Below are 17184 nucleotides of genomic sequence, written 5' to 3' on the forward strand. Positions count from 1 at the left end.
TAGAATGATGAACCAAAAATGATGAACCTTCTGATGTCCACCTGTTGATAGAGTAGATGTTGAAGCCTACTGATCCATTAGGGAGAACATTTAAAGGGGACAACGCTGCAGTAGGCATCTGTGTGAGCCAAGGACCACGGGGATAGATAAAGGATTTAGGGGTAAACACACACACACAATGAGAAACATCATGAAACGAGAAACAGGGTCATCATGAGAATAAAAATCTTTATTAGTGTTTTATGAAGTCTGCATAATATGCCACAGGCCTGAGAAGCTTATGGTGAAGAAAAGAACTGCTCTATCAATACCGCCCTCTACTGGTAAAACAACTGCGACAACTACTGTACTGACTGCTTTGCAAAAGATTACTGTTAAATACACACATACTGTACTACTGTTATGTATATTATGTACGTCTGGTCCACTTCAGATTTGTTAATGTTTTCTCTTCACATTCATATGTAGTAGGCCAAAGATAAATGACTGTAACACTGGACCCATTATACACAGTTCAGTTCCCCAAATCCAAACTCACTAGGTGCACTTACAAAGTACAATCACTAGTGCCGTAAGGTAAACACATTTACATCAATAAAGGAGTAGGGAGAAAACAGATGTTTCAAAAACTTGCAACAGCCACAAAATGACAATAATGGCAGACTGCAAGCTCGTAAGTCTTGATTTATAAACTGTATTTCATAGACAAGAACAAACACAATACACACACTAACATAGAATGTCCCAGTGTGCAGTTCCATTATCTCTGCCTCTATGATGTAAGAAACTGGAATAGAGCCATGTTTCCCTAACATTTGAAAGTCAATGTTGGTTGACCTTTAGTCGCCTACTGAGCACCAAATGGCTTCGAGAAATCAAATGTTTTTTGTAAAGTGAAGAGATGAATGACTTGAAAGTAAGTTCATACAGCATGCCTAAGGAATCAAATAACCATTACAGGAAAGTAAGTAGATCTTATGTTGCAGGCATGTCAACTGTATGTGTACTTTAAATGCACCAGGTTATTTTGAAAAGAAAACTAAAACAGTTCTATGTCACATGGGGAGTGACTTTCTACCAAGACAAGGGCTTAATTTGGAATTAGATTGAAGATTAACCTTCAATTTAACAGGAATGATCCATGCTCTCCATAGATTGCAAGCCAAGTCGTTGAAAAACTGGCGTAGTCTTGAAAAAATTACTTAATTAAAAAGTGAACGACAGAAAAATGTAAGTATATTTATATATAAAAATACATGAGAATACAAAAAAGTAGCAAAAGAAAGGGGATATAGGCTAAAAAATTATATAGAATGAAATTCATTGATACCTTCAAATCTCCAAGTGAAATATCTTCTTTTTTTATGCGTCTCCTTGGAAACCTGGACTCACCCAGTGACACGTCCAAAAAACGTTTTACATCTGATAGTCTCTGGTTCCTGCCCAGCACAACTGGGCCTAACCTAGCCCAGAGCTTACGAGCCTGCATACCAGGCCACTTCTTCTGGTGCAAATGAAACATACCTAGAAAATTGAGGAGGGTGCCATATAATGACAAAGAGCTAAAACTTAAACTACAGCCAGATCGATTTTGCAGTTCTTTAGTTTTTTTGTTTGTTTTTTTTAATCGTTTTTTTTCCCTAAACATTCCTATATGTCCATTAAGAGGTGTGTCTTATAACGTACACACGTCTGGAATAAGAAAAGGAAATTCTCTAACAAAGGGCAAAGTCAATTAAGCAATTCAATATTAGAAACACAATGTAGTGTTTCCTATAGTGGATAAAGGTGAAAAAGGCAAACATTTCTGGACCAGGCTAACTCTCCCTGACCAAAAAAGATGGATCTAAATTTCCCAGAGAAAAGTAAACTCATGTCCAAAATATGGTAGGGCAAATTCAACCAAAATTAATTTTTGTCTTCAAGCATATTTAACGCATACAACAATTCTCTAATACTGAGAAGCTATTTGTAGATATTTTTGGTATTTCCCCTGTTTTCAACAATTCATTACTGGACTTTTAAAAACCAATATACATTTTATTTGTACCACAAATAGATCTAATATTAAGGATTTTGGGGAAAGCAATTTAACAAGGTGCATGACATACATGGGTAACAAAGTGCCAAATTCTATACTGGAAAGTCTGTCTCATTGAGTGTATGAGTGTATATATATGTGTGTGTGTGTGTGCATCTGTTTACATTTAAAACAGGGATGTGGAGCTAGGCCACATATACTATGAAGTATGTTACAGAAACTCATTATGTATTCTTTTTTCCTCTCCATGATAGCACTCACAAGTTTAGAATTTCATGATCTTTGCGTGGGTGACGTCTTGGGTCCTTTTTGTAGCATTATGACATACTGGAGCAGCGTACGGAAGGGGAACCCATCTGAGTCAGAACTTTATCCAGCCACTGCAGGGGTCCGTTCAAATGCAGTTCGATCCAGCAGGGAGTGCTTGTGACAGTCTGCCGTCTGGGAGGCAAAAGAACAAACTCAAATCACTCTTAGATCAAGAATACCAACTATCCAAACCACGTTTACTACCACTCTTTTAAGGGGTTACAGATCATCCTTTTCCCGTACAGAACTTGGTCAGGATACAGGTCTTACCTGTATTCAGCCCCCCAGCCTTTGACGAAACTCATGCGGATGGTGCACATCCGAGTGAGCTGGTAGACGGCCTCGAAGCCCTGGTTCACCGACTGGGCGAGCAACGCTGCAAACTCCTGGTTGTTGAAGATCTTCAGGTTACAACCTGAGGGACAAGGAGACGGGAAGACCAAGTCAAGAAGGAGTTTACACCAGTGATGAGGTTGCAGACACAGATGCCTGGCCTGGAAACAGGCATCCCACAGCTGGAGATTTGTTCCCTCTGCCGTCACATCTTTAAAACAAAACACCCTGGTAACCAGCGTGTGGAAAGATTCAACGAGTATGTGTCATGTAGTTATGTTGGTGTATATTGCATCTACGCATTGTATCCCTGTGCATATTGACGTGTTTATGTAAGGCTCTATAGGAGACAGAGGCACAAGTTTCCTTGAAAAAGGGGCAAGAAAGAATCAATCATCAAACTTGACACAGAAACTCTGTCCGTTGGGGTGAACAGGATGACATGCACTTTCTTACCTGGAGGAATTTTGCACACTGTTGCTGGGTGCCACCCATACCGCTGGTTGCAGTTTGGACTCTGAACAAAGATGGCGCTGTCACTTAGACACTCTGCAAACACCTCTCCACCAATATAGTACAGCCGGACTCCTCTTCCTGTGAAATAGTATACAATGAATACTTTAAAGAGCAACCAGTGTCATTCACATCCTGTTTTACTCTCCAACTTCATAAAAAAAAAAAGCATTATATGACTAAACTGAACTAAACGACCATTACCCTCCAACATTATACTTGCTGGGTCCCTGACAGTGAGCATGGCTTACCTATGTGCCTCCTTGTCATCTCCACGGTGGCGTTCCTGTTGACGTTGGACAGCAGGCCCAAGCAGAACCGCTCAGAGTTGGAGGGGTCCGTGAAGCCGTCCACGGTTAGCGAGGGCTGCGAGGCGTGGAAGGTCTCCCCCACGCGCTGGTTGAGCTCGTAGTAGGCTATAGAGCACCAGAATGCTGGCTCAGAGTAGGTCACCGGCTGCAGGTCTGCAGACACACAGGAGACGGGTTGGTCTGCCACAAACGCATCATATATCATATGGTCTCCTGACCCAAGAGCTGGGTTTGTAAAGATCATTCCGGCGACCACAGAACGTGGCTGTCGTGTCATTGGTGTGTGGTTCCGCGTGGCGGATCATCTTACCCATGCTGTGATTGACGGGGGAGAGGGTACTGGGGGACAGTTCGGCAGGAGAACCTGACACGGGAGAAAAAGGACGGGACTCGTTCATGTTTCGAATGACCCGTCGTTGGTAAATGCAGTGCTACCCATGCAATAAGAGAGAGTGTCACAGTCCTCTCAGGAGGCCAACAAACATGGGTAGGCTCTGTGTACCTGTGTCCATACTTTGATTCATCTGCTGGTCGCTCGCTTCCCCATCCTCGCTTATGTAGCCTGGTGGAGGCGTTTCTACAGCACAGGAGGAGCGAGGGGGATTAAATGATAAATAAAAAAATGACAATATCAATATTTGGTTCTCATTAAGTGCATTGTCAACGTCCTCTTGGTTGTTTGTCAGACCAACCTGGTATGTAATTGTTAGGGGGTTCGATGCCCGCGGGAAAGTTTGTGTTCTCGGGTATGGAATGTGTGTAGTCATCAAGAGGAGGGAGCTCTGTCAGAATCTCAGAGTGTCTTGGCACGAGTACTGGAGGCAAAACTGGAAAAGTGACAAGTAATGAGACTGGAACCTGGGCAAAAGGACTCCCAGTGTTCATCTTGTCAACAACTATGACAAAAAGTCACATCAACAGACTTTGCGGAGAGCAATGGAGTTAGAATATCACACACACACAGTCTCTCACATACACACACACTGTCTCTCACATACACACACACAGTCTCTCACATACACACACACAGTCTCTCACATACACACACACTGTCTCTCACATACACACACACTGTCTCTCACATACACACACACTGTCTCTCACATACACACACACAGTCGCTCACATACACACACACTGTCTCTCACATACACACACACTGTCTCTCACATACACACACACTGTCTCTCACATACACACACACAGTCTCTCACATACACACACACTGTCTCTCACATACACACACACAGTCTCTCACATACACACACACTGTCTTACGTACCTGGGGTCTCCACCCGCTGGTAGTGGTAGGGGTTGATGCACACCTCATCCTTCTTAAGATGGAAGGCGTACTCGCAGGCCTCGATGGCACGCAGCTCGTGGTGGCTGTGCAGATCAGGCCATCGCCAAAGCCGGCAGTAGATGACATGAGGAAGACCCTTCTTGTGGGAAACTTGCAGGCGCCCGTCCAGAGATCTGATTGGTGGGCAACGAGGAAGTAGGTGAGGCAACGGAGACAGGAGAAACAGGAAGAGATGCACGAGGGCGGGTATGAAAAAGGAGGATGTGGAGTTGCGAGAGAGGAGCTGAATTTATTTCTGATGCCCTTCTCACCTCCTTTGTAACAACAGCTTTCGACTGAAAGGTTGTTTGTGACACCATACAATAGTCAAAGATATTCACCTGGTTTGGTCAGGGTAGCTGTATAGGCCTGAGGTATCCCACTGCTCTATCGTATTTGATGTACTCAGTCCCCATATTTCAGAGCAATTGCTGTGCACAGAGAAAACAACAAAACAGAAAAAAAACTAATAATAAACATGGGACGTGGATCATTCAAGTAGCAGTATGGGTAATGTGGGTAACATTAAAAGGCCTCTTATTATTAGTCGGTTTGTTAGAAATCTAATTGTTTCAGTCGAGGTACTGAAAGGAAGACACTCCAAATAAGAGAAGCCTTTTGACAGAATTAAGAAAAACAACATAAAATGAAATACATCGATATACTTGAGTACAACAAAACTGGCCTGTGAGACAAAGAACATTCTAAACGGCTACAGTTGCATTCTATCAAACATTCACAATACCTTAAACTTTTTTAGGGACTGTGTGTCAGAAACAAACTTATCTGGAGACATTCATAAACATAGAAGACGCACAATGGGACAAACGAAAAGGAGGGGGTAACCTTGGAAAAAAAACGTTTCCATTTCAACGCCCTCTGAAAGTGGATTATGTGACACCAATGGACACACACACAAGGAATGATCCAAAAAGGAAACTCAATAAATCAACTAATAAAATGGGGAAATATGACAGATTTGTTGCTGCTGATATTACAGGCAGCATATAGTATATTTCCATAAATCACAATTTTGATCTCTGAAAGGGGACCAAATCTAAACTGCCTTTAAAAATCACTAGCTAGTGTACTTTTGAATGTCAAAAACGTCCTAATAGGCCTATACTTTACATTCAAAATCTGGGACTAAACCACAACAGATTAGATGTTAATTACACAAAGGAAGTCTAAACATCTCATACAGCACTTGTCAGCTCTTCCCTGAATAAACAGCATCGTTAAAACACAATTTTCCCAGGAAACATGGTCTGGGACTTCAAGGCTGACTGACTGATAAGGGCAATGTTCTCACACTCCAGACTGTTTTACCTTCTCTCCAGTCATTCGAATGATTATGCATTTTCCTACATGGGATAACAGTCACACTCCATCCACTAATAAAGCTAGCAGCACACCAACTGAAACATAAAAGAGGTAATCTAATTTTGGAGCTCGATTGTTCTGTGTCCACACCGATTTAGGTTTCACAAGTTATGGTGTACACACTGTGCCCTTGATTCCAACTTGCTTGGCGTTAAAACACTTAATAACATTGAGCGGTTCTGACCTCAACGTCGTAATATTCTCTCTGTGGACCCCAGCCTCACGAGTGAGGCTTTGTGACATACCTGGGGATGGTGATGCACTTGGTATTGCAGTTTTGTGTTGTTATGGCCTTCTCCAGCTCATCCAGCTGACTGGTCTTCTTGAGCTTCTTCACCAAGCTCTTCACAGCCTTTTCGCACCACTTCTCCTCCTGCCCGTTCTGCTCTCCTCCCCCTGCTCCCCCTGGCCCACTGGCAGACTTCTTCCACCCGAGCAACCTCTTCACAACAGGAGGGGTGAACGGCAAGATGGAGGACATTTTGGGGATATAGCGAGGAGACTTTAGAGAACCCAAACAAACACACACGCAGAGGGGACCTGGAGGGGCAGTTTGGCCCTTGCTCTGGTGTGGTCCCTCCTGATAAACAAGGTTTTACTGGGCTGGTCTTTTACGACGAGATGAGATACCTAGTGGGATAAATTCGAGCAGAAAAATTGAGCATTAGCTAACATCATGGAAAACACAAAGTGTATATATTTATGTACACACATACACTAAAACAAATATTTTTTACAAGGGTGTTTAAAATTGGTGTTATGGGTTTTCCCCTTTGTCTAACGTTGGTTAACAGTAAGTATGCAAGCTACCACAACACATCTTCAGAGTAAACAGCAACTTCTAACTATTTAGCAACTATTCTAACTTGAACTCGTTATAGTAGTGTCACCAGCAGCGGCTAGCTAACATAACATTCATGGCTAAGGCCTGTCGGTGTTTATTCATCACGTACACATCTCCAACAATTTTCACGTATAACGACTTTTGGTTAATAACACTAACTCTTAAACTAGCTAGAATGAGTTGCTTAATTTAGGGAGTGTGAATAAATCACGACCCACAGCGTGGACGGAAAACATTAGTCGGGTAGCTAGCAAGAAGATGGCTAGTTCATCACTGCTTGCTAGCTAAACCTTTTGTTGTGCCGATGGACCCTGCTGCTGGCGCAACAATTAGCCATTAGATGACGGCCTGGGCCAGCAGCTAGCTACTGTCGCTAGCTATCGTACGTTATGCATGATTGCTAATGCGATTGAACTTAAATTAACCACATCTATCATATCCCATCATTAACCACAACAAAGTCAATGTTGGCAAACTCCGGCAAAATTGGCCTGATAACTAAATGGTTGGACAATATAGTTCGCTAGCTAACTAACAAGTACAACACAAATACGGCTGAGCCTAGCACTGCTAGCCAGCTACCGCTAGTTACCACTAGGCATACACAGCTTGCTTGCTTGCTAACAACACATCTCATAATCAGAAAAGGCATTCGCGTTGCATTACCCCAATTATAAGATTCGCGAGGTCCCCTTCTAGTTAATATGATGCGTGACGGAAAAACTCCTAACACCAAATGTCTGATGCTGTTTGCTCCCAAAATAAGGGTTGGCAAGTTAAATCGACGAAGAGACTGTTGCCTTTTCTCAAGTTGCTAGCTAGCTGCCTTGGTAGCTAGACCTGAACAAAACACTCTCGAGCAAGCTAGCTCCATCCACAATCTTAATCCCTCCTCTTACCATTTGATTGGTGAAAAGAGCGGTTTACTTGCATCAGATTGGTTTATGAACATGACATTCACGTTTGTTTATTTGACAGCATGGTTTGCTTTACTATCTGTCATCGTCGGGGAGGATCTTACTATTTGATGCCGACTTTTGTTGTACTTTTCAAAAAACTTTTGTAACTTGCGAAAATCAATGTAGTTTTTATTTCCATGAATAGCAAGATACTTTCTATCCAATATATAGATATATATATACATATCATATGGTATATATGTAAAACGTTCTTTTATTGAATCAATGAGGGTACAAACTAAAGTAAAACAATTATCTACCTGGAATTCACTCTCGGGTCACCCTTAAGCTCCTCCCCATATCTACTCATAGGCCACACCTGATATCAATATAAATTCCCCTAGCTTTTTCACTTGCAATATTTGGTCAAACTGCAAACATGAATACCTGTTTGCTTGGGTTGGTCATAATTCTTCATTTCTTAGGGTCTTCGCGAGGTGAGAAATGCAGTTGCCCCAAAACTGTTTTATTATCCCCCTTCATTAGCTCGCATTGACTTACTGCGGCGAAGGTATCTGGCACTATGGTCATCGATGAATACATAATTGTTGTAATGCACAGGTGTAAATCCGGAGGCATTGGCTCCTCTTAAGTGCAAACTGGGTTGGAAACTGTGCAACGACGGAACAGAATGCGTTTCCTATAACCATGTGTGTGATGGAGAGACTGACTGCAGGGACGGTTCTGATGAAGAAGACTGTGCTGTTGGCTGCAACACAGGTAGGAGTTTCTATGTTTCTCTCAAAGGCTGAGTGTTATGTGGAGCAAATCTATCATAAAGCCCTCTTTTCTTTAGCATTCAAGTGTAGGAAAATAGATTAATTTGTTAGTTTGACGCATCGTTTAAAATGTAGACCAGTTCCAGTGCGCCCATGGGAAAAAGTGCATAGACCTGAGTGAGGTGTGTGACGGAGAAGCCCAGTGTCAGGACCGCTCTGATGAGGCGGATTGTGTGGCACGCATGGAGGGCTGCTCCCACCACTGTGACAACAAGACCCTCTGCCTCCCAGTCACCTTTCTCTGTGACGGGCAGAGAGACTGTCAGGATGGTACAGACGAGGCCAACTGTGGTGAGTGCTTTCCATCCGCAATCTTAATCCCTCCTCTTACCATTTGATTGGGGAAAAGAGCACAGTGATGCAGTTTACTTGCTCCAGATTGGTTTATGAAGCTGACAACCACGTTCGTTTTTTTGACAGCATGGTTTGCTTTACTGTCCGTCATCGTCGGGGAGGATCTTACTATTTGATGCCGACTTTTGTTGTAGGCTACTTGTCAACTTTTGTTACACTCGTGAAAATTGATGTACATTTTATTGCCATGAATAGCAAGATACATTTTATCCAATATATAGATATATCTCTTTGGGCGGTGATAAATACAGTTGCCACAAAACTATTTTATTATGCCCCTTCATTCCCTTGCAATAAGGCCATTGCTTCGGTCTGAACGGAATATTGACTTGCCACTGCGGCGAAAGTATCTGACGCTATGGTCATCGATGAATAAATAATTGTTGTAATGCACAGGTGTAAATCCGGAGGCATTGGCTCCTCTTAAGTGCAAACTGGGTTGGAAACTGTGCAACGACGGAACAGAATGCGTTTCCTATAACCATGTGTGTGATGGAGAGACTGACTGCAGGGACGGTTCTGATGAAGAAGACTGTGCTGTTGGATGCAACACAGGTAGGAGTTTCTATGTTTCTCTCAAAGGCTGGGTGTCATGTGGCGCAAATCCATCATTAAGCCCTCTTCAGCATCCAAGTGTAGGAGATTAATTTGTGAGTTTGACGCACTGTTTAAAATGTAGACCAGTTCCAGTGCACCCATGGGAAAAAGTGCATAGACCTGAGTGAGGTGTGTGACGGGCAGAGAGACTGTCAGGATGGTACAGACGAGCTCAACTGTGGTGAGTGCTCTCCATCTGAGGTGTACTGTTTACACTGGACTAACTGATTTTATATGGGAAACAACCCTTTTTTGGCCTTCTAAAACCTCAAATGTGCATTCAGTCTCGGTGTGGATTATCAATCCATCCTGATCTCTTAGTAGTTTAATCTTAGGGATGTTTATTGGAATCTTCCTAGACTCAGATGACCGGGTCCCAACTTCAACACCTGCACCCGTCAATTGTCGCCTGGGATCAAAGTTCTGCGACGACAAGACTGAGTGTGTTCTCTACAACCACGTGTGCGATGGAGAGGCTGACTGCACAGATGGCTCGGACGAAAAAGGGTGTCCCTTAACATGTGGAAATGGTAAAAAAAGAAAGAAATGCTGTCGTTGATTAAAGTTTTTTAGGATGCAACATCTAGTAGTAGACGCCTGTTTAGTCTGTATGAGGGTACACCACTGCCTGCTAGTAAACGTGCACTGCAGCCAGCATGTTGCAGCTTACAGTAGCATTTGAGAGTGGTGATCTGTCGACGCTTTGGTTTAAAAATAAATAAATGAATAAACGCACATTCCTCAGGAGAGTTCCAGTGCGCCCATGGGAAGAAGTGCATTGACCACCGTCAGCTGTGTGACGGCGTGGCCCAGTGTCAGGACCGCTCTGATGAGGCCGATTGTGTGGCACGCATTGAGGGCTGCTCCCACCACTGTGACAACAAGACCCTCTGCCTCCCAGTCACCTTTCTCTGTGATGGGGAGAGAGACTGTCTGGATGGTACAGACGAAGCCAACTGTGGTGAGTTTTTCTTCCTCCACACTAAATCAGGATTTACGTGAAATGTTTTCTTACCACCGGCTATTTTTATGCAAATATGACTAGAATAGTGTGTATATATATATATATATATATATATATAATGAGATAGAGATGCGCTAAACAAATGATACCAAGTGAGTCACCATCCCCAGGATTTGACATAAAAAATTTTGGAACCCCGCCATGTTGTGTACACCGATTGCATCCAATGTTTTTGATTAGGTCAGCTCCACCTTGTTGTTCTTCTCCATAGCTGACCTGAGGTGCAATGGTGGCGAGTTCCGATGCACCAGTGGTCAGTGTGTGTCCATAGGCATGCACTGTGACGGCCACCCCGATTGCAAGGACCGCTCTGACGAGGAGAGCTGTGCCGAGATGCCAGAATGCCCCACCTCACCTCTGTGTCCCCACAGCAAGGAGTGCCTGATGGAGGAATGGCTCTGTGACGGCTACAAGGACTGCAAAGATGGCACGGATGAGAAGGTGAGGGGAGGGGGGGGGGTTTAAGACGTTCTGTACACACATTCAATTCATTTAATGAATCCTAATGAATACTGACTGCAATTCGGCCAATCAAATTGCTGGTGTCTGTCACCTCGTCTTTGTGGGTGCTTTTTTTTTTTTAATGAGCCTTAAGTTTGTGCCTAATGCACTTTTATTCTGAAATACAGCAATTCTACCCCCTGTGTTAGGATTGTGAGTTGGTCATGATGGAGTGTGGAGAATTCCAGTGGTCCTGTACCTCCAGGACCCAATGTGTCCCCAAACTCTGGAGGTGTGACGGGGCAAAAGACTGTGAAGACGGAAGTGATGAAACGGGATGTGAGTGCTTTTGTTTATTTGCTTCCTGATTTGGATTGATTGGACCATGAAAGCACATTTGATTCAGAAATCAACTTGCATCGAAATAGAAAAGGACGGTGTGTAGTTTCTTGAGAAGGTGTGTGTTTTTTCAGGTGGTGTTCCACCTTGCCTCCCTCACCAGTTTCAGTGTGGTAGCATGGAGTGTTTGGATGTTGCCCTGGTGTGTAATGGGATGACCAACTGTGCGGATGGCTCTGACGAGGGAGGTGATTGTCAAACCAAGTGTCCCTTGGCCCACTGTGCCCAGGACTGCCACAGCACACCACAAGGAACGGTGGGTGATCTCCTTTGACCTCACAAATAGTTTGACCATAGATGAGGTGAGATTTATCTCACCGCATTGCTTTAACGGAACCAGAATTTCTTGCACTTCATGACGCACGTGTGGAAAAGCAGATGTCTTTCTGGGTGTTGTGCGTTTAGCGGTGCTGGTGTCAATCAGGCTACAAGCTCCAGGAAGATGGTGTGTCCTGTGTTGACACTGACGAATGTGAAGACAGACACCCAGGTGTTTGTAACCAGCTGTGCACCAACACAGAGGGCTCCTACAAGTGTCGGTGTAGCACTGGCTACATCCTGGAGGCTGATGGCCGCAGCTGCAAGATCATAGGTGATGACAAACCTACATGTTGTCCAAGTAAAGCATACGAGTATAGGTGATAAAAATACTGATCAACAGTAAGTTTCTAGGTGAATAGAGCCTATTCCAGAGGTCTTCAACCCTGGTCCTCAGGAACCCCCCCGTCTTGCACGTTTTACATATTTCCCTTCTCCAACACACCTGATTCAAATGAATGGTTGTTAACAGGTTTCTGCGTAACTAGTTAACGACCCATTCATTTGAATCAGGTGTGTTGGAGCAGGGAAACATCTAAAACATGCAGGATGGGGTCCCTGAGGACCAGGGTTGAAGACCTCTGGCCTATTCCAACCCAGTGTTATGAACTATGTACCTACAACTGAAATGGTGGTTCAAATGGCTGGTTGAACAACACCAGTCTACCCTTTGTGTGAAGTATAGAAGTACAGATCAATTGATTTGAGCTGTTGACGTTGTCCGTTAGGCGAGCCCTTCCTGCTGGCGTCGGTTAAAACGGAGCTGTTCCTTTTCGGCCTGCTCGGCAGCAGTCTGGACGTCCTCCTGTCCTCGGCCAAGAAGGCCATCCTCTCTGTGGACTACGACTGGAAGGAGCAGAAGGTGTTCTGGGTCAGCCTGGACTCTGAGAGCATCAGGTGGTCCTCGCTGGACCAGAAGAGCAAAGGCACGCTCATCAACGGTCAGTGCCACGAGACGAGGTTGAATCGGTGACATGGGATGAAATCTCGGGTTTGAAAGGGGATAAACGTGATTATTGACCCCTACATCCATCTCTCTCTCTTTCTCGCTCCTCCTTTCTTTCCCTTTCTCTCTCCCTCTCCACCTTCGCAGGTGTTAAATCTGACTGCATTGCTGTTGACTGGATCGCGAGAAACTTGTACTGGATTGACGGTGTTGGGAATCAGATCATTGCCATCAGATTAACCACAGCCGTCACTAACGCCCTGGACTACAGTGTGATCCTCGATGAGGACTTTGAGCAGCCTCGCTCACTGGCTCTGCTGCCACAGAAGGGGTCAGTCAATTATGCATTTGAGTTGCAAAGCCTGACGTCATAGACACATAGGCTAACATGTTCAGGGGATGCTGAAGGGGCTTCTTGTGTAGCCTTTAAGGACCTGTACTGTACAGGGCACGCACGATCAGATAGATAAAAACTTGCTGCCAACATGTCTGTAACATCTCACTTCTCGGTTGCACGACAGAATTATGTTCTGGTCGGAGATTGGAAACGACCCAAAGATTGAGCGGGCGGGGATGGACGGCTCTGAGAGGAGGGTGGTGGTCGACCGCAACCTCAGCTGGCCAGGGGGCGTGGCCGTGGACACCCTGGGGGAGAGGGTCTATTGGACAGATGAGAGACTCAAATGCATCGGATCGGCGACTCTAGAGGGAGAGGACATCAGGGTAATAGACTGTGGGTTGTTTCAACCTGCGGGAGATGTGCTGGTGTCAGTAGCTGACTGAACAGAGAACGGAAATGCCCGCATTTCTCTCACCCGATTTTTGTTCTCATCTGTTCTTTTGTTCACTTGCAGATACTGCAGATGAAGGAGACCTCCAACCCCTTCTCTCTCACTGTGTTCAACGACATGCTTTACTGGTCTGACGCCAAGAGGAGAACCATTCAGGGAACCCAGAAGATCACCGGAAAGGGTCATCAAGTTCTCTTCAAACGGCCAGGGCAGCCTTTTGGATTAAAAGTATGTGTCGATTACATTTCCAAGTTTGTGGATTCCAGAATAATATGACAGATAAACGAAACAACAAAAAATATGGTCCTTTAATTTTTGGCACCGGTCCTCGTGGTTCCTCTGGGATGCAGGTCATCCATCCGCTGCTGCAGGCAGCGACAGAGAGCCCCTGTGAGAAGCTGCGCTGCTCCCACCTGTGTGTGCTGGCCCCGGGGCCCAAGGCCGTCTGCAAGTGTCCCTCCGGCCTGCTGCTGGCCGAGGACGGCCTCACCTGCTCCAACCTGGTCACCTCTTCCTTCCTCCTGCTGCTGTCTCGCTCGACCGTCACCCAGGTAGGGGGGGTCAGCTCACGGTAAAAGTGGCTCGCCGTGAAGTTCAATGCACGTTATGCTGCTTTTGTACGGATTCGGATCGCTGCTCAGTCCTTTGTCACACGCACTTGTGTTTGTGTCTGTCCAGATTCACCTGCAGGCCATGCACAGTGCCGTCAGCCTGAAGGGCTGGCCCGAGCACCTGGCCCTCCTGCTGCCCAGCATGAACGAGGCGGCCACGCTGGACTACTCTCTACGGGAGCAAACCCTCTACCTGGCGGACGCCGGCCAGGCCTCGGTGGGGCTCTTCAAGCTGAAGGAGACGGGCCTGGTGCCCCGGGGGCAGCTGCTCCGCCTCCTGGGGGACGCGGTGACGAGTATGGCTCTGGACTGGGTCACTCTCTCCCTCTACTGGAGCAGCATCAAGCAGCCCAGGCTGCAGGTGACTTCGGCCAGCGGCGCGCACACCGCTGTCCTAATCCGAGACGCCGTAGGGAGCTTGGAGTCCATCGCCCTGCACCCACTCAGGGGGAGGGTTTGTTTTATCAACCTGGTCAGGCAGGAGGGGGGCGGCGCTCAGCCACGGGTGGAGTGTTCCCACATGGACGGGTCCAGGAGACGCCTGGTGTGGGACGGCGCGGTGCGGCCCACCGCGTTGGTCTTTTCCAACAGCGGGAGTGAAATCTACTGGGCTGATATCAGTGAGGAAGAAGGCTGGATTTGCAGGCTTTGTGCCGTTTTGAAAATGAGTTTTGAAAATGAGGTTTGAAATCCAATCATGGGAACACCCGTTTATCCCCCTTGTTTTTCAGGTTCTAGGGTCATTGCCTCGGTCAGGGTGGATGGTTCAGGATTCAAGGCGTTCCAGACTGGAGATGGTCTGACTGCATTTGCCCTCAGTGATGAAATGCTGCTCTGGATGACAGTCAATGGTAATGTTAACCTTTTCTAATGGTCACTGCAAACAGCTGGTGGCCACGTGCAATCCCATGCCACACATCAATCTCACCAGAAGATGGCGCTATTAACATAAAACACAGCAGAGCTGTGTATTTAATATCCAATTTATGTATCGACATTATAAAATCTTATTAACGAGGATCAGATGCATAAAGCTTTATACAATAGCCATCTCGGCACGATGCCTACAGATTAATAGCAATGTTATGTTTAATCTTGCGTCTAATCACTGGCCTTTTTTTGACCTTGTTTCCAGATACAGCCAAATTGTGGTACAGGAATAAACAGCAGGAGCAGATGCTGTGGTTTGAGGTCAACACTGGGCTTGTGAGTATGAGGGCCTACAGCGAGTCCAGCCAGACAGGTATGGGCCCGCGTGCTCACACACACACACACTTCCCTTCACAGCACTACATTGTGATGCGTTTCCTGTTCCTCTCTTTACGTCTTTCTCTCTGTCTCCCTGTGTGTTTGTCTCTGTGTCTGTCTCTCTCCTACCGCCAGGCTCTAACCTCTGTTCTGTTGACAATGGGGACTGCCATCACCTGTGTCTGGCTGCCCCTGGCGGGCGAACGTGCATGTGCGCCCATGACCACCTATCTGTAAACGGTACGCGCTGTGTCCCAGACCAGCTCTGCCTGGCCGGCAGCAGGTCGTGTCTGGATGGGAGCACATGCCTACCCCTGCAGAAGTTTTGCGACAGCCATGTGGATTGTTCCGACCACTCTGATGAGAACTGTGAGTCTGAGTTGAAAAGGAGGACGTCAGCAAATCTGATATCCCTTCAGTCACACTCGATATCTCCTCTTCCTTCAGGCGTTCACCTCAAAACTGAACGGGTAACCAAGACCACACCCCAGCAAGATCCCAGTCCTACCCTTCCCTCTACCTCTGGTTCCTCGAACACCATTACCGAGCAAGATCCCAGTCCTACCCTTCCCTCTACCTCTGGTTCCTCGAACACCATTACCGAGCAGGATCGCCGGGACGACCAGGATCGCCGGGACGACCAGGATCCCATGGACGACCAGGATCGCCGGAACGACCAGGATCTGGTGAGAAACCTGGATGCCCAGCAGTGCGACGCGAGCAAGTGCAGCGGAAACAGAGTGTGTGGGGAGGGCGACGAGGCCGGCAGCTGCGTGTGTAGCCTGGGCTACAGCGGAGAATCCTGTCAGAACCGCCCCTTTCAGGGCCCTCTCTTGTACGGCGCTGTAGCGGCGGGCACAGGGCTGGTTGCACTTGCAGTCCTCGCTTTCATCATCAAAAGACGCAAGGACTCCAGGTAAATGTTTCTGTGGCTCAACTAAATGAAAATGCTAATGTTCTGTCATTCTTGCCCAGAGGGAGCAATAGGACTGGATTTCCTCAATGTCCTTAAATGTTGAAATTTGTGTGCTTGACATTTCTCTTGTCATCCTGTCCTCTCCCAGGAGGGCCAGTCCAGTAGTGAAGGACACTAGTTTGACTGACCTGGAGAAACCTGTGGAGACCGCTGTGGAGACCGCTGTGGAGACCCCTGTGGAGACCCTTGTGGAGACCCTCCCCTCTCAAGCTCAACCCAATGAGACCAACTTCATAGAAGTAGGCAGCTTCTTAAAGTCTGAATTGTGTTGAATATGACAAGTCTAGCATATCTAGTCAGGTGGAGTCAGGTGGCTAAACGGTGAGGTAGTCGGGCTAGTAATCAGAAGGTCGCCAGTTCGATTCCCGGCTGTGCCACATGACGTTGTGTCCTTGGGCAAGGCACTTCACCCTACTTGCCTCGGGGGAATGTCCCTGTACTTACTGTAAGTCGCTCTGGATAAGAGCGTCTGCTAAATGACTAAATGTAAATGTAATCTACCCCTCCTGTGATATCTCACAAATGTTTCTTTTACAGGAAGTGGGGGCCTCCATGGACTAAGAACTGCATGCGTACATGCTTCTGTCAAATAAACTAAAATATATAATTTTTTCAACTCTGTAGTTCTGTGGTTTTAATGTGCATCATTCTGTTCTCCTTTACCC

At 46.1% G+C, this 17184-nt stretch overlaps 2 protein-coding genes across 3 annotated transcripts; one reads left to right on the top strand and one right to left on the bottom strand.

Annotated features, from left to right (window-relative positions):
• Positions 1–208: 208 nt before the first annotated feature.
• Positions 209–7936, bottom strand: LOC124463916 (mothers against decapentaplegic homolog 2). Of its 2 annotated transcripts, none has more exons than XM_047015737.1 (11): positions 7743–7936; positions 6478–6862; positions 5191–5280; positions 4790–4983; positions 4200–4334; positions 4022–4084; positions 3818–3871; positions 3448–3660; positions 3140–3277; positions 2621–2765; positions 209–2482 (listed from the first exon to the last, which is right to left on the bottom strand). In XM_047015737.1, exons 2-11 carry the CDS (start codon positions 6711–6713, stop codon positions 2359–2361), a joined length of 1392 nt encoding a protein of 463 aa, XP_046871693.1. In that variant the 5' UTR covers positions 6714–6862; positions 7743–7936; the 3' UTR covers positions 209–2358. The 2 variants fall into 2 exon arrangements, with proteins under 2 accessions (XP_046871693.1, XP_046871692.1); XM_047015736.1 differs by having other exon boundaries at positions 4010–4084; positions 7743–7935.
• Positions 7937–8414: 478 nt separating this feature from the next.
• lrp13 (low-density lipoprotein receptor related-protein 13) lies at positions 8415–17080 on the top strand. The gene is made up of 23 exons (XM_047015623.1): positions 8415–8472; positions 8597–8755; positions 8890–9105; positions 9565–9723; positions 9848–9946; positions 10125–10295; positions 10511–10726; positions 11001–11230; positions 11440–11569; positions 11704–11885; positions 12035–12221; positions 12676–12888; positions 13041–13224; positions 13415–13616; positions 13748–13912; positions 14035–14235; positions 14363–14915; positions 15027–15146; positions 15431–15538; positions 15679–15912; positions 15991–16459; positions 16608–16758; positions 17057–17080. The coding sequence occupies exons 1-23, from the start codon at positions 8415–8417 to the stop codon at positions 17078–17080; spliced, it is 4431 nt and encodes a 1476-aa protein (XP_046871579.1).
• Positions 17081–17184: the final 104 nt, after the last annotated feature.

Source organism: Hypomesus transpacificus, unplaced genomic scaffold (assembly GCF_021917145.1).
Source record: "Hypomesus transpacificus isolate Combined female unplaced genomic scaffold, fHypTra1 scaffold_31, whole genome shotgun sequence".
In the NCBI taxonomy this organism is placed as follows: domain Eukaryota; kingdom Metazoa; phylum Chordata; class Actinopteri; order Osmeriformes; family Osmeridae; genus Hypomesus; species Hypomesus transpacificus.

Excerpts from the sequence above, each read along its gene's own strand:
- LOC124463916 (XM_047015736.1), bottom strand. The coding sequence starts at position 6,713 with ATGTCCTCCATCTTGCCGTTCACCCCTCCTGTTGTGAAGAGGTTGCTC. Across the intron at positions 4,984-5,190 it reads AGCTACCCTGACCAAACCAG|ATCTCTGGACGGGCGCCTGC; the intron begins GTGAATATCTTT and ends CCCACCAATCAG. Across the intron at positions 4,085-4,199 it reads CCCTAACAATTACATACCAG|AAACGCCTCCACCAGGCTAC; the intron begins GTTGGTCTGACA and ends CCTGTGCTGTAG.
- lrp13 (XM_047015623.1), top strand. The coding sequence starts at position 8,415 with ATGAATACCTGTTTGCTTGGGTTGGTCATAATTCTTCATTTCTTAGGG. Across the intron at positions 14,236-14,362 it reads CTCGCTCGACCGTCACCCAG|ATTCACCTGCAGGCCATGCA; the intron begins GTAGGGGGGGTC and ends GTGTCTGTCCAG. Across the intron at positions 16,460-16,607 it reads AAAAGACGCAAGGACTCCAG|GAGGGCCAGTCCAGTAGTGA; the intron begins GTAAATGTTTCT and ends GTCCTCTCCCAG.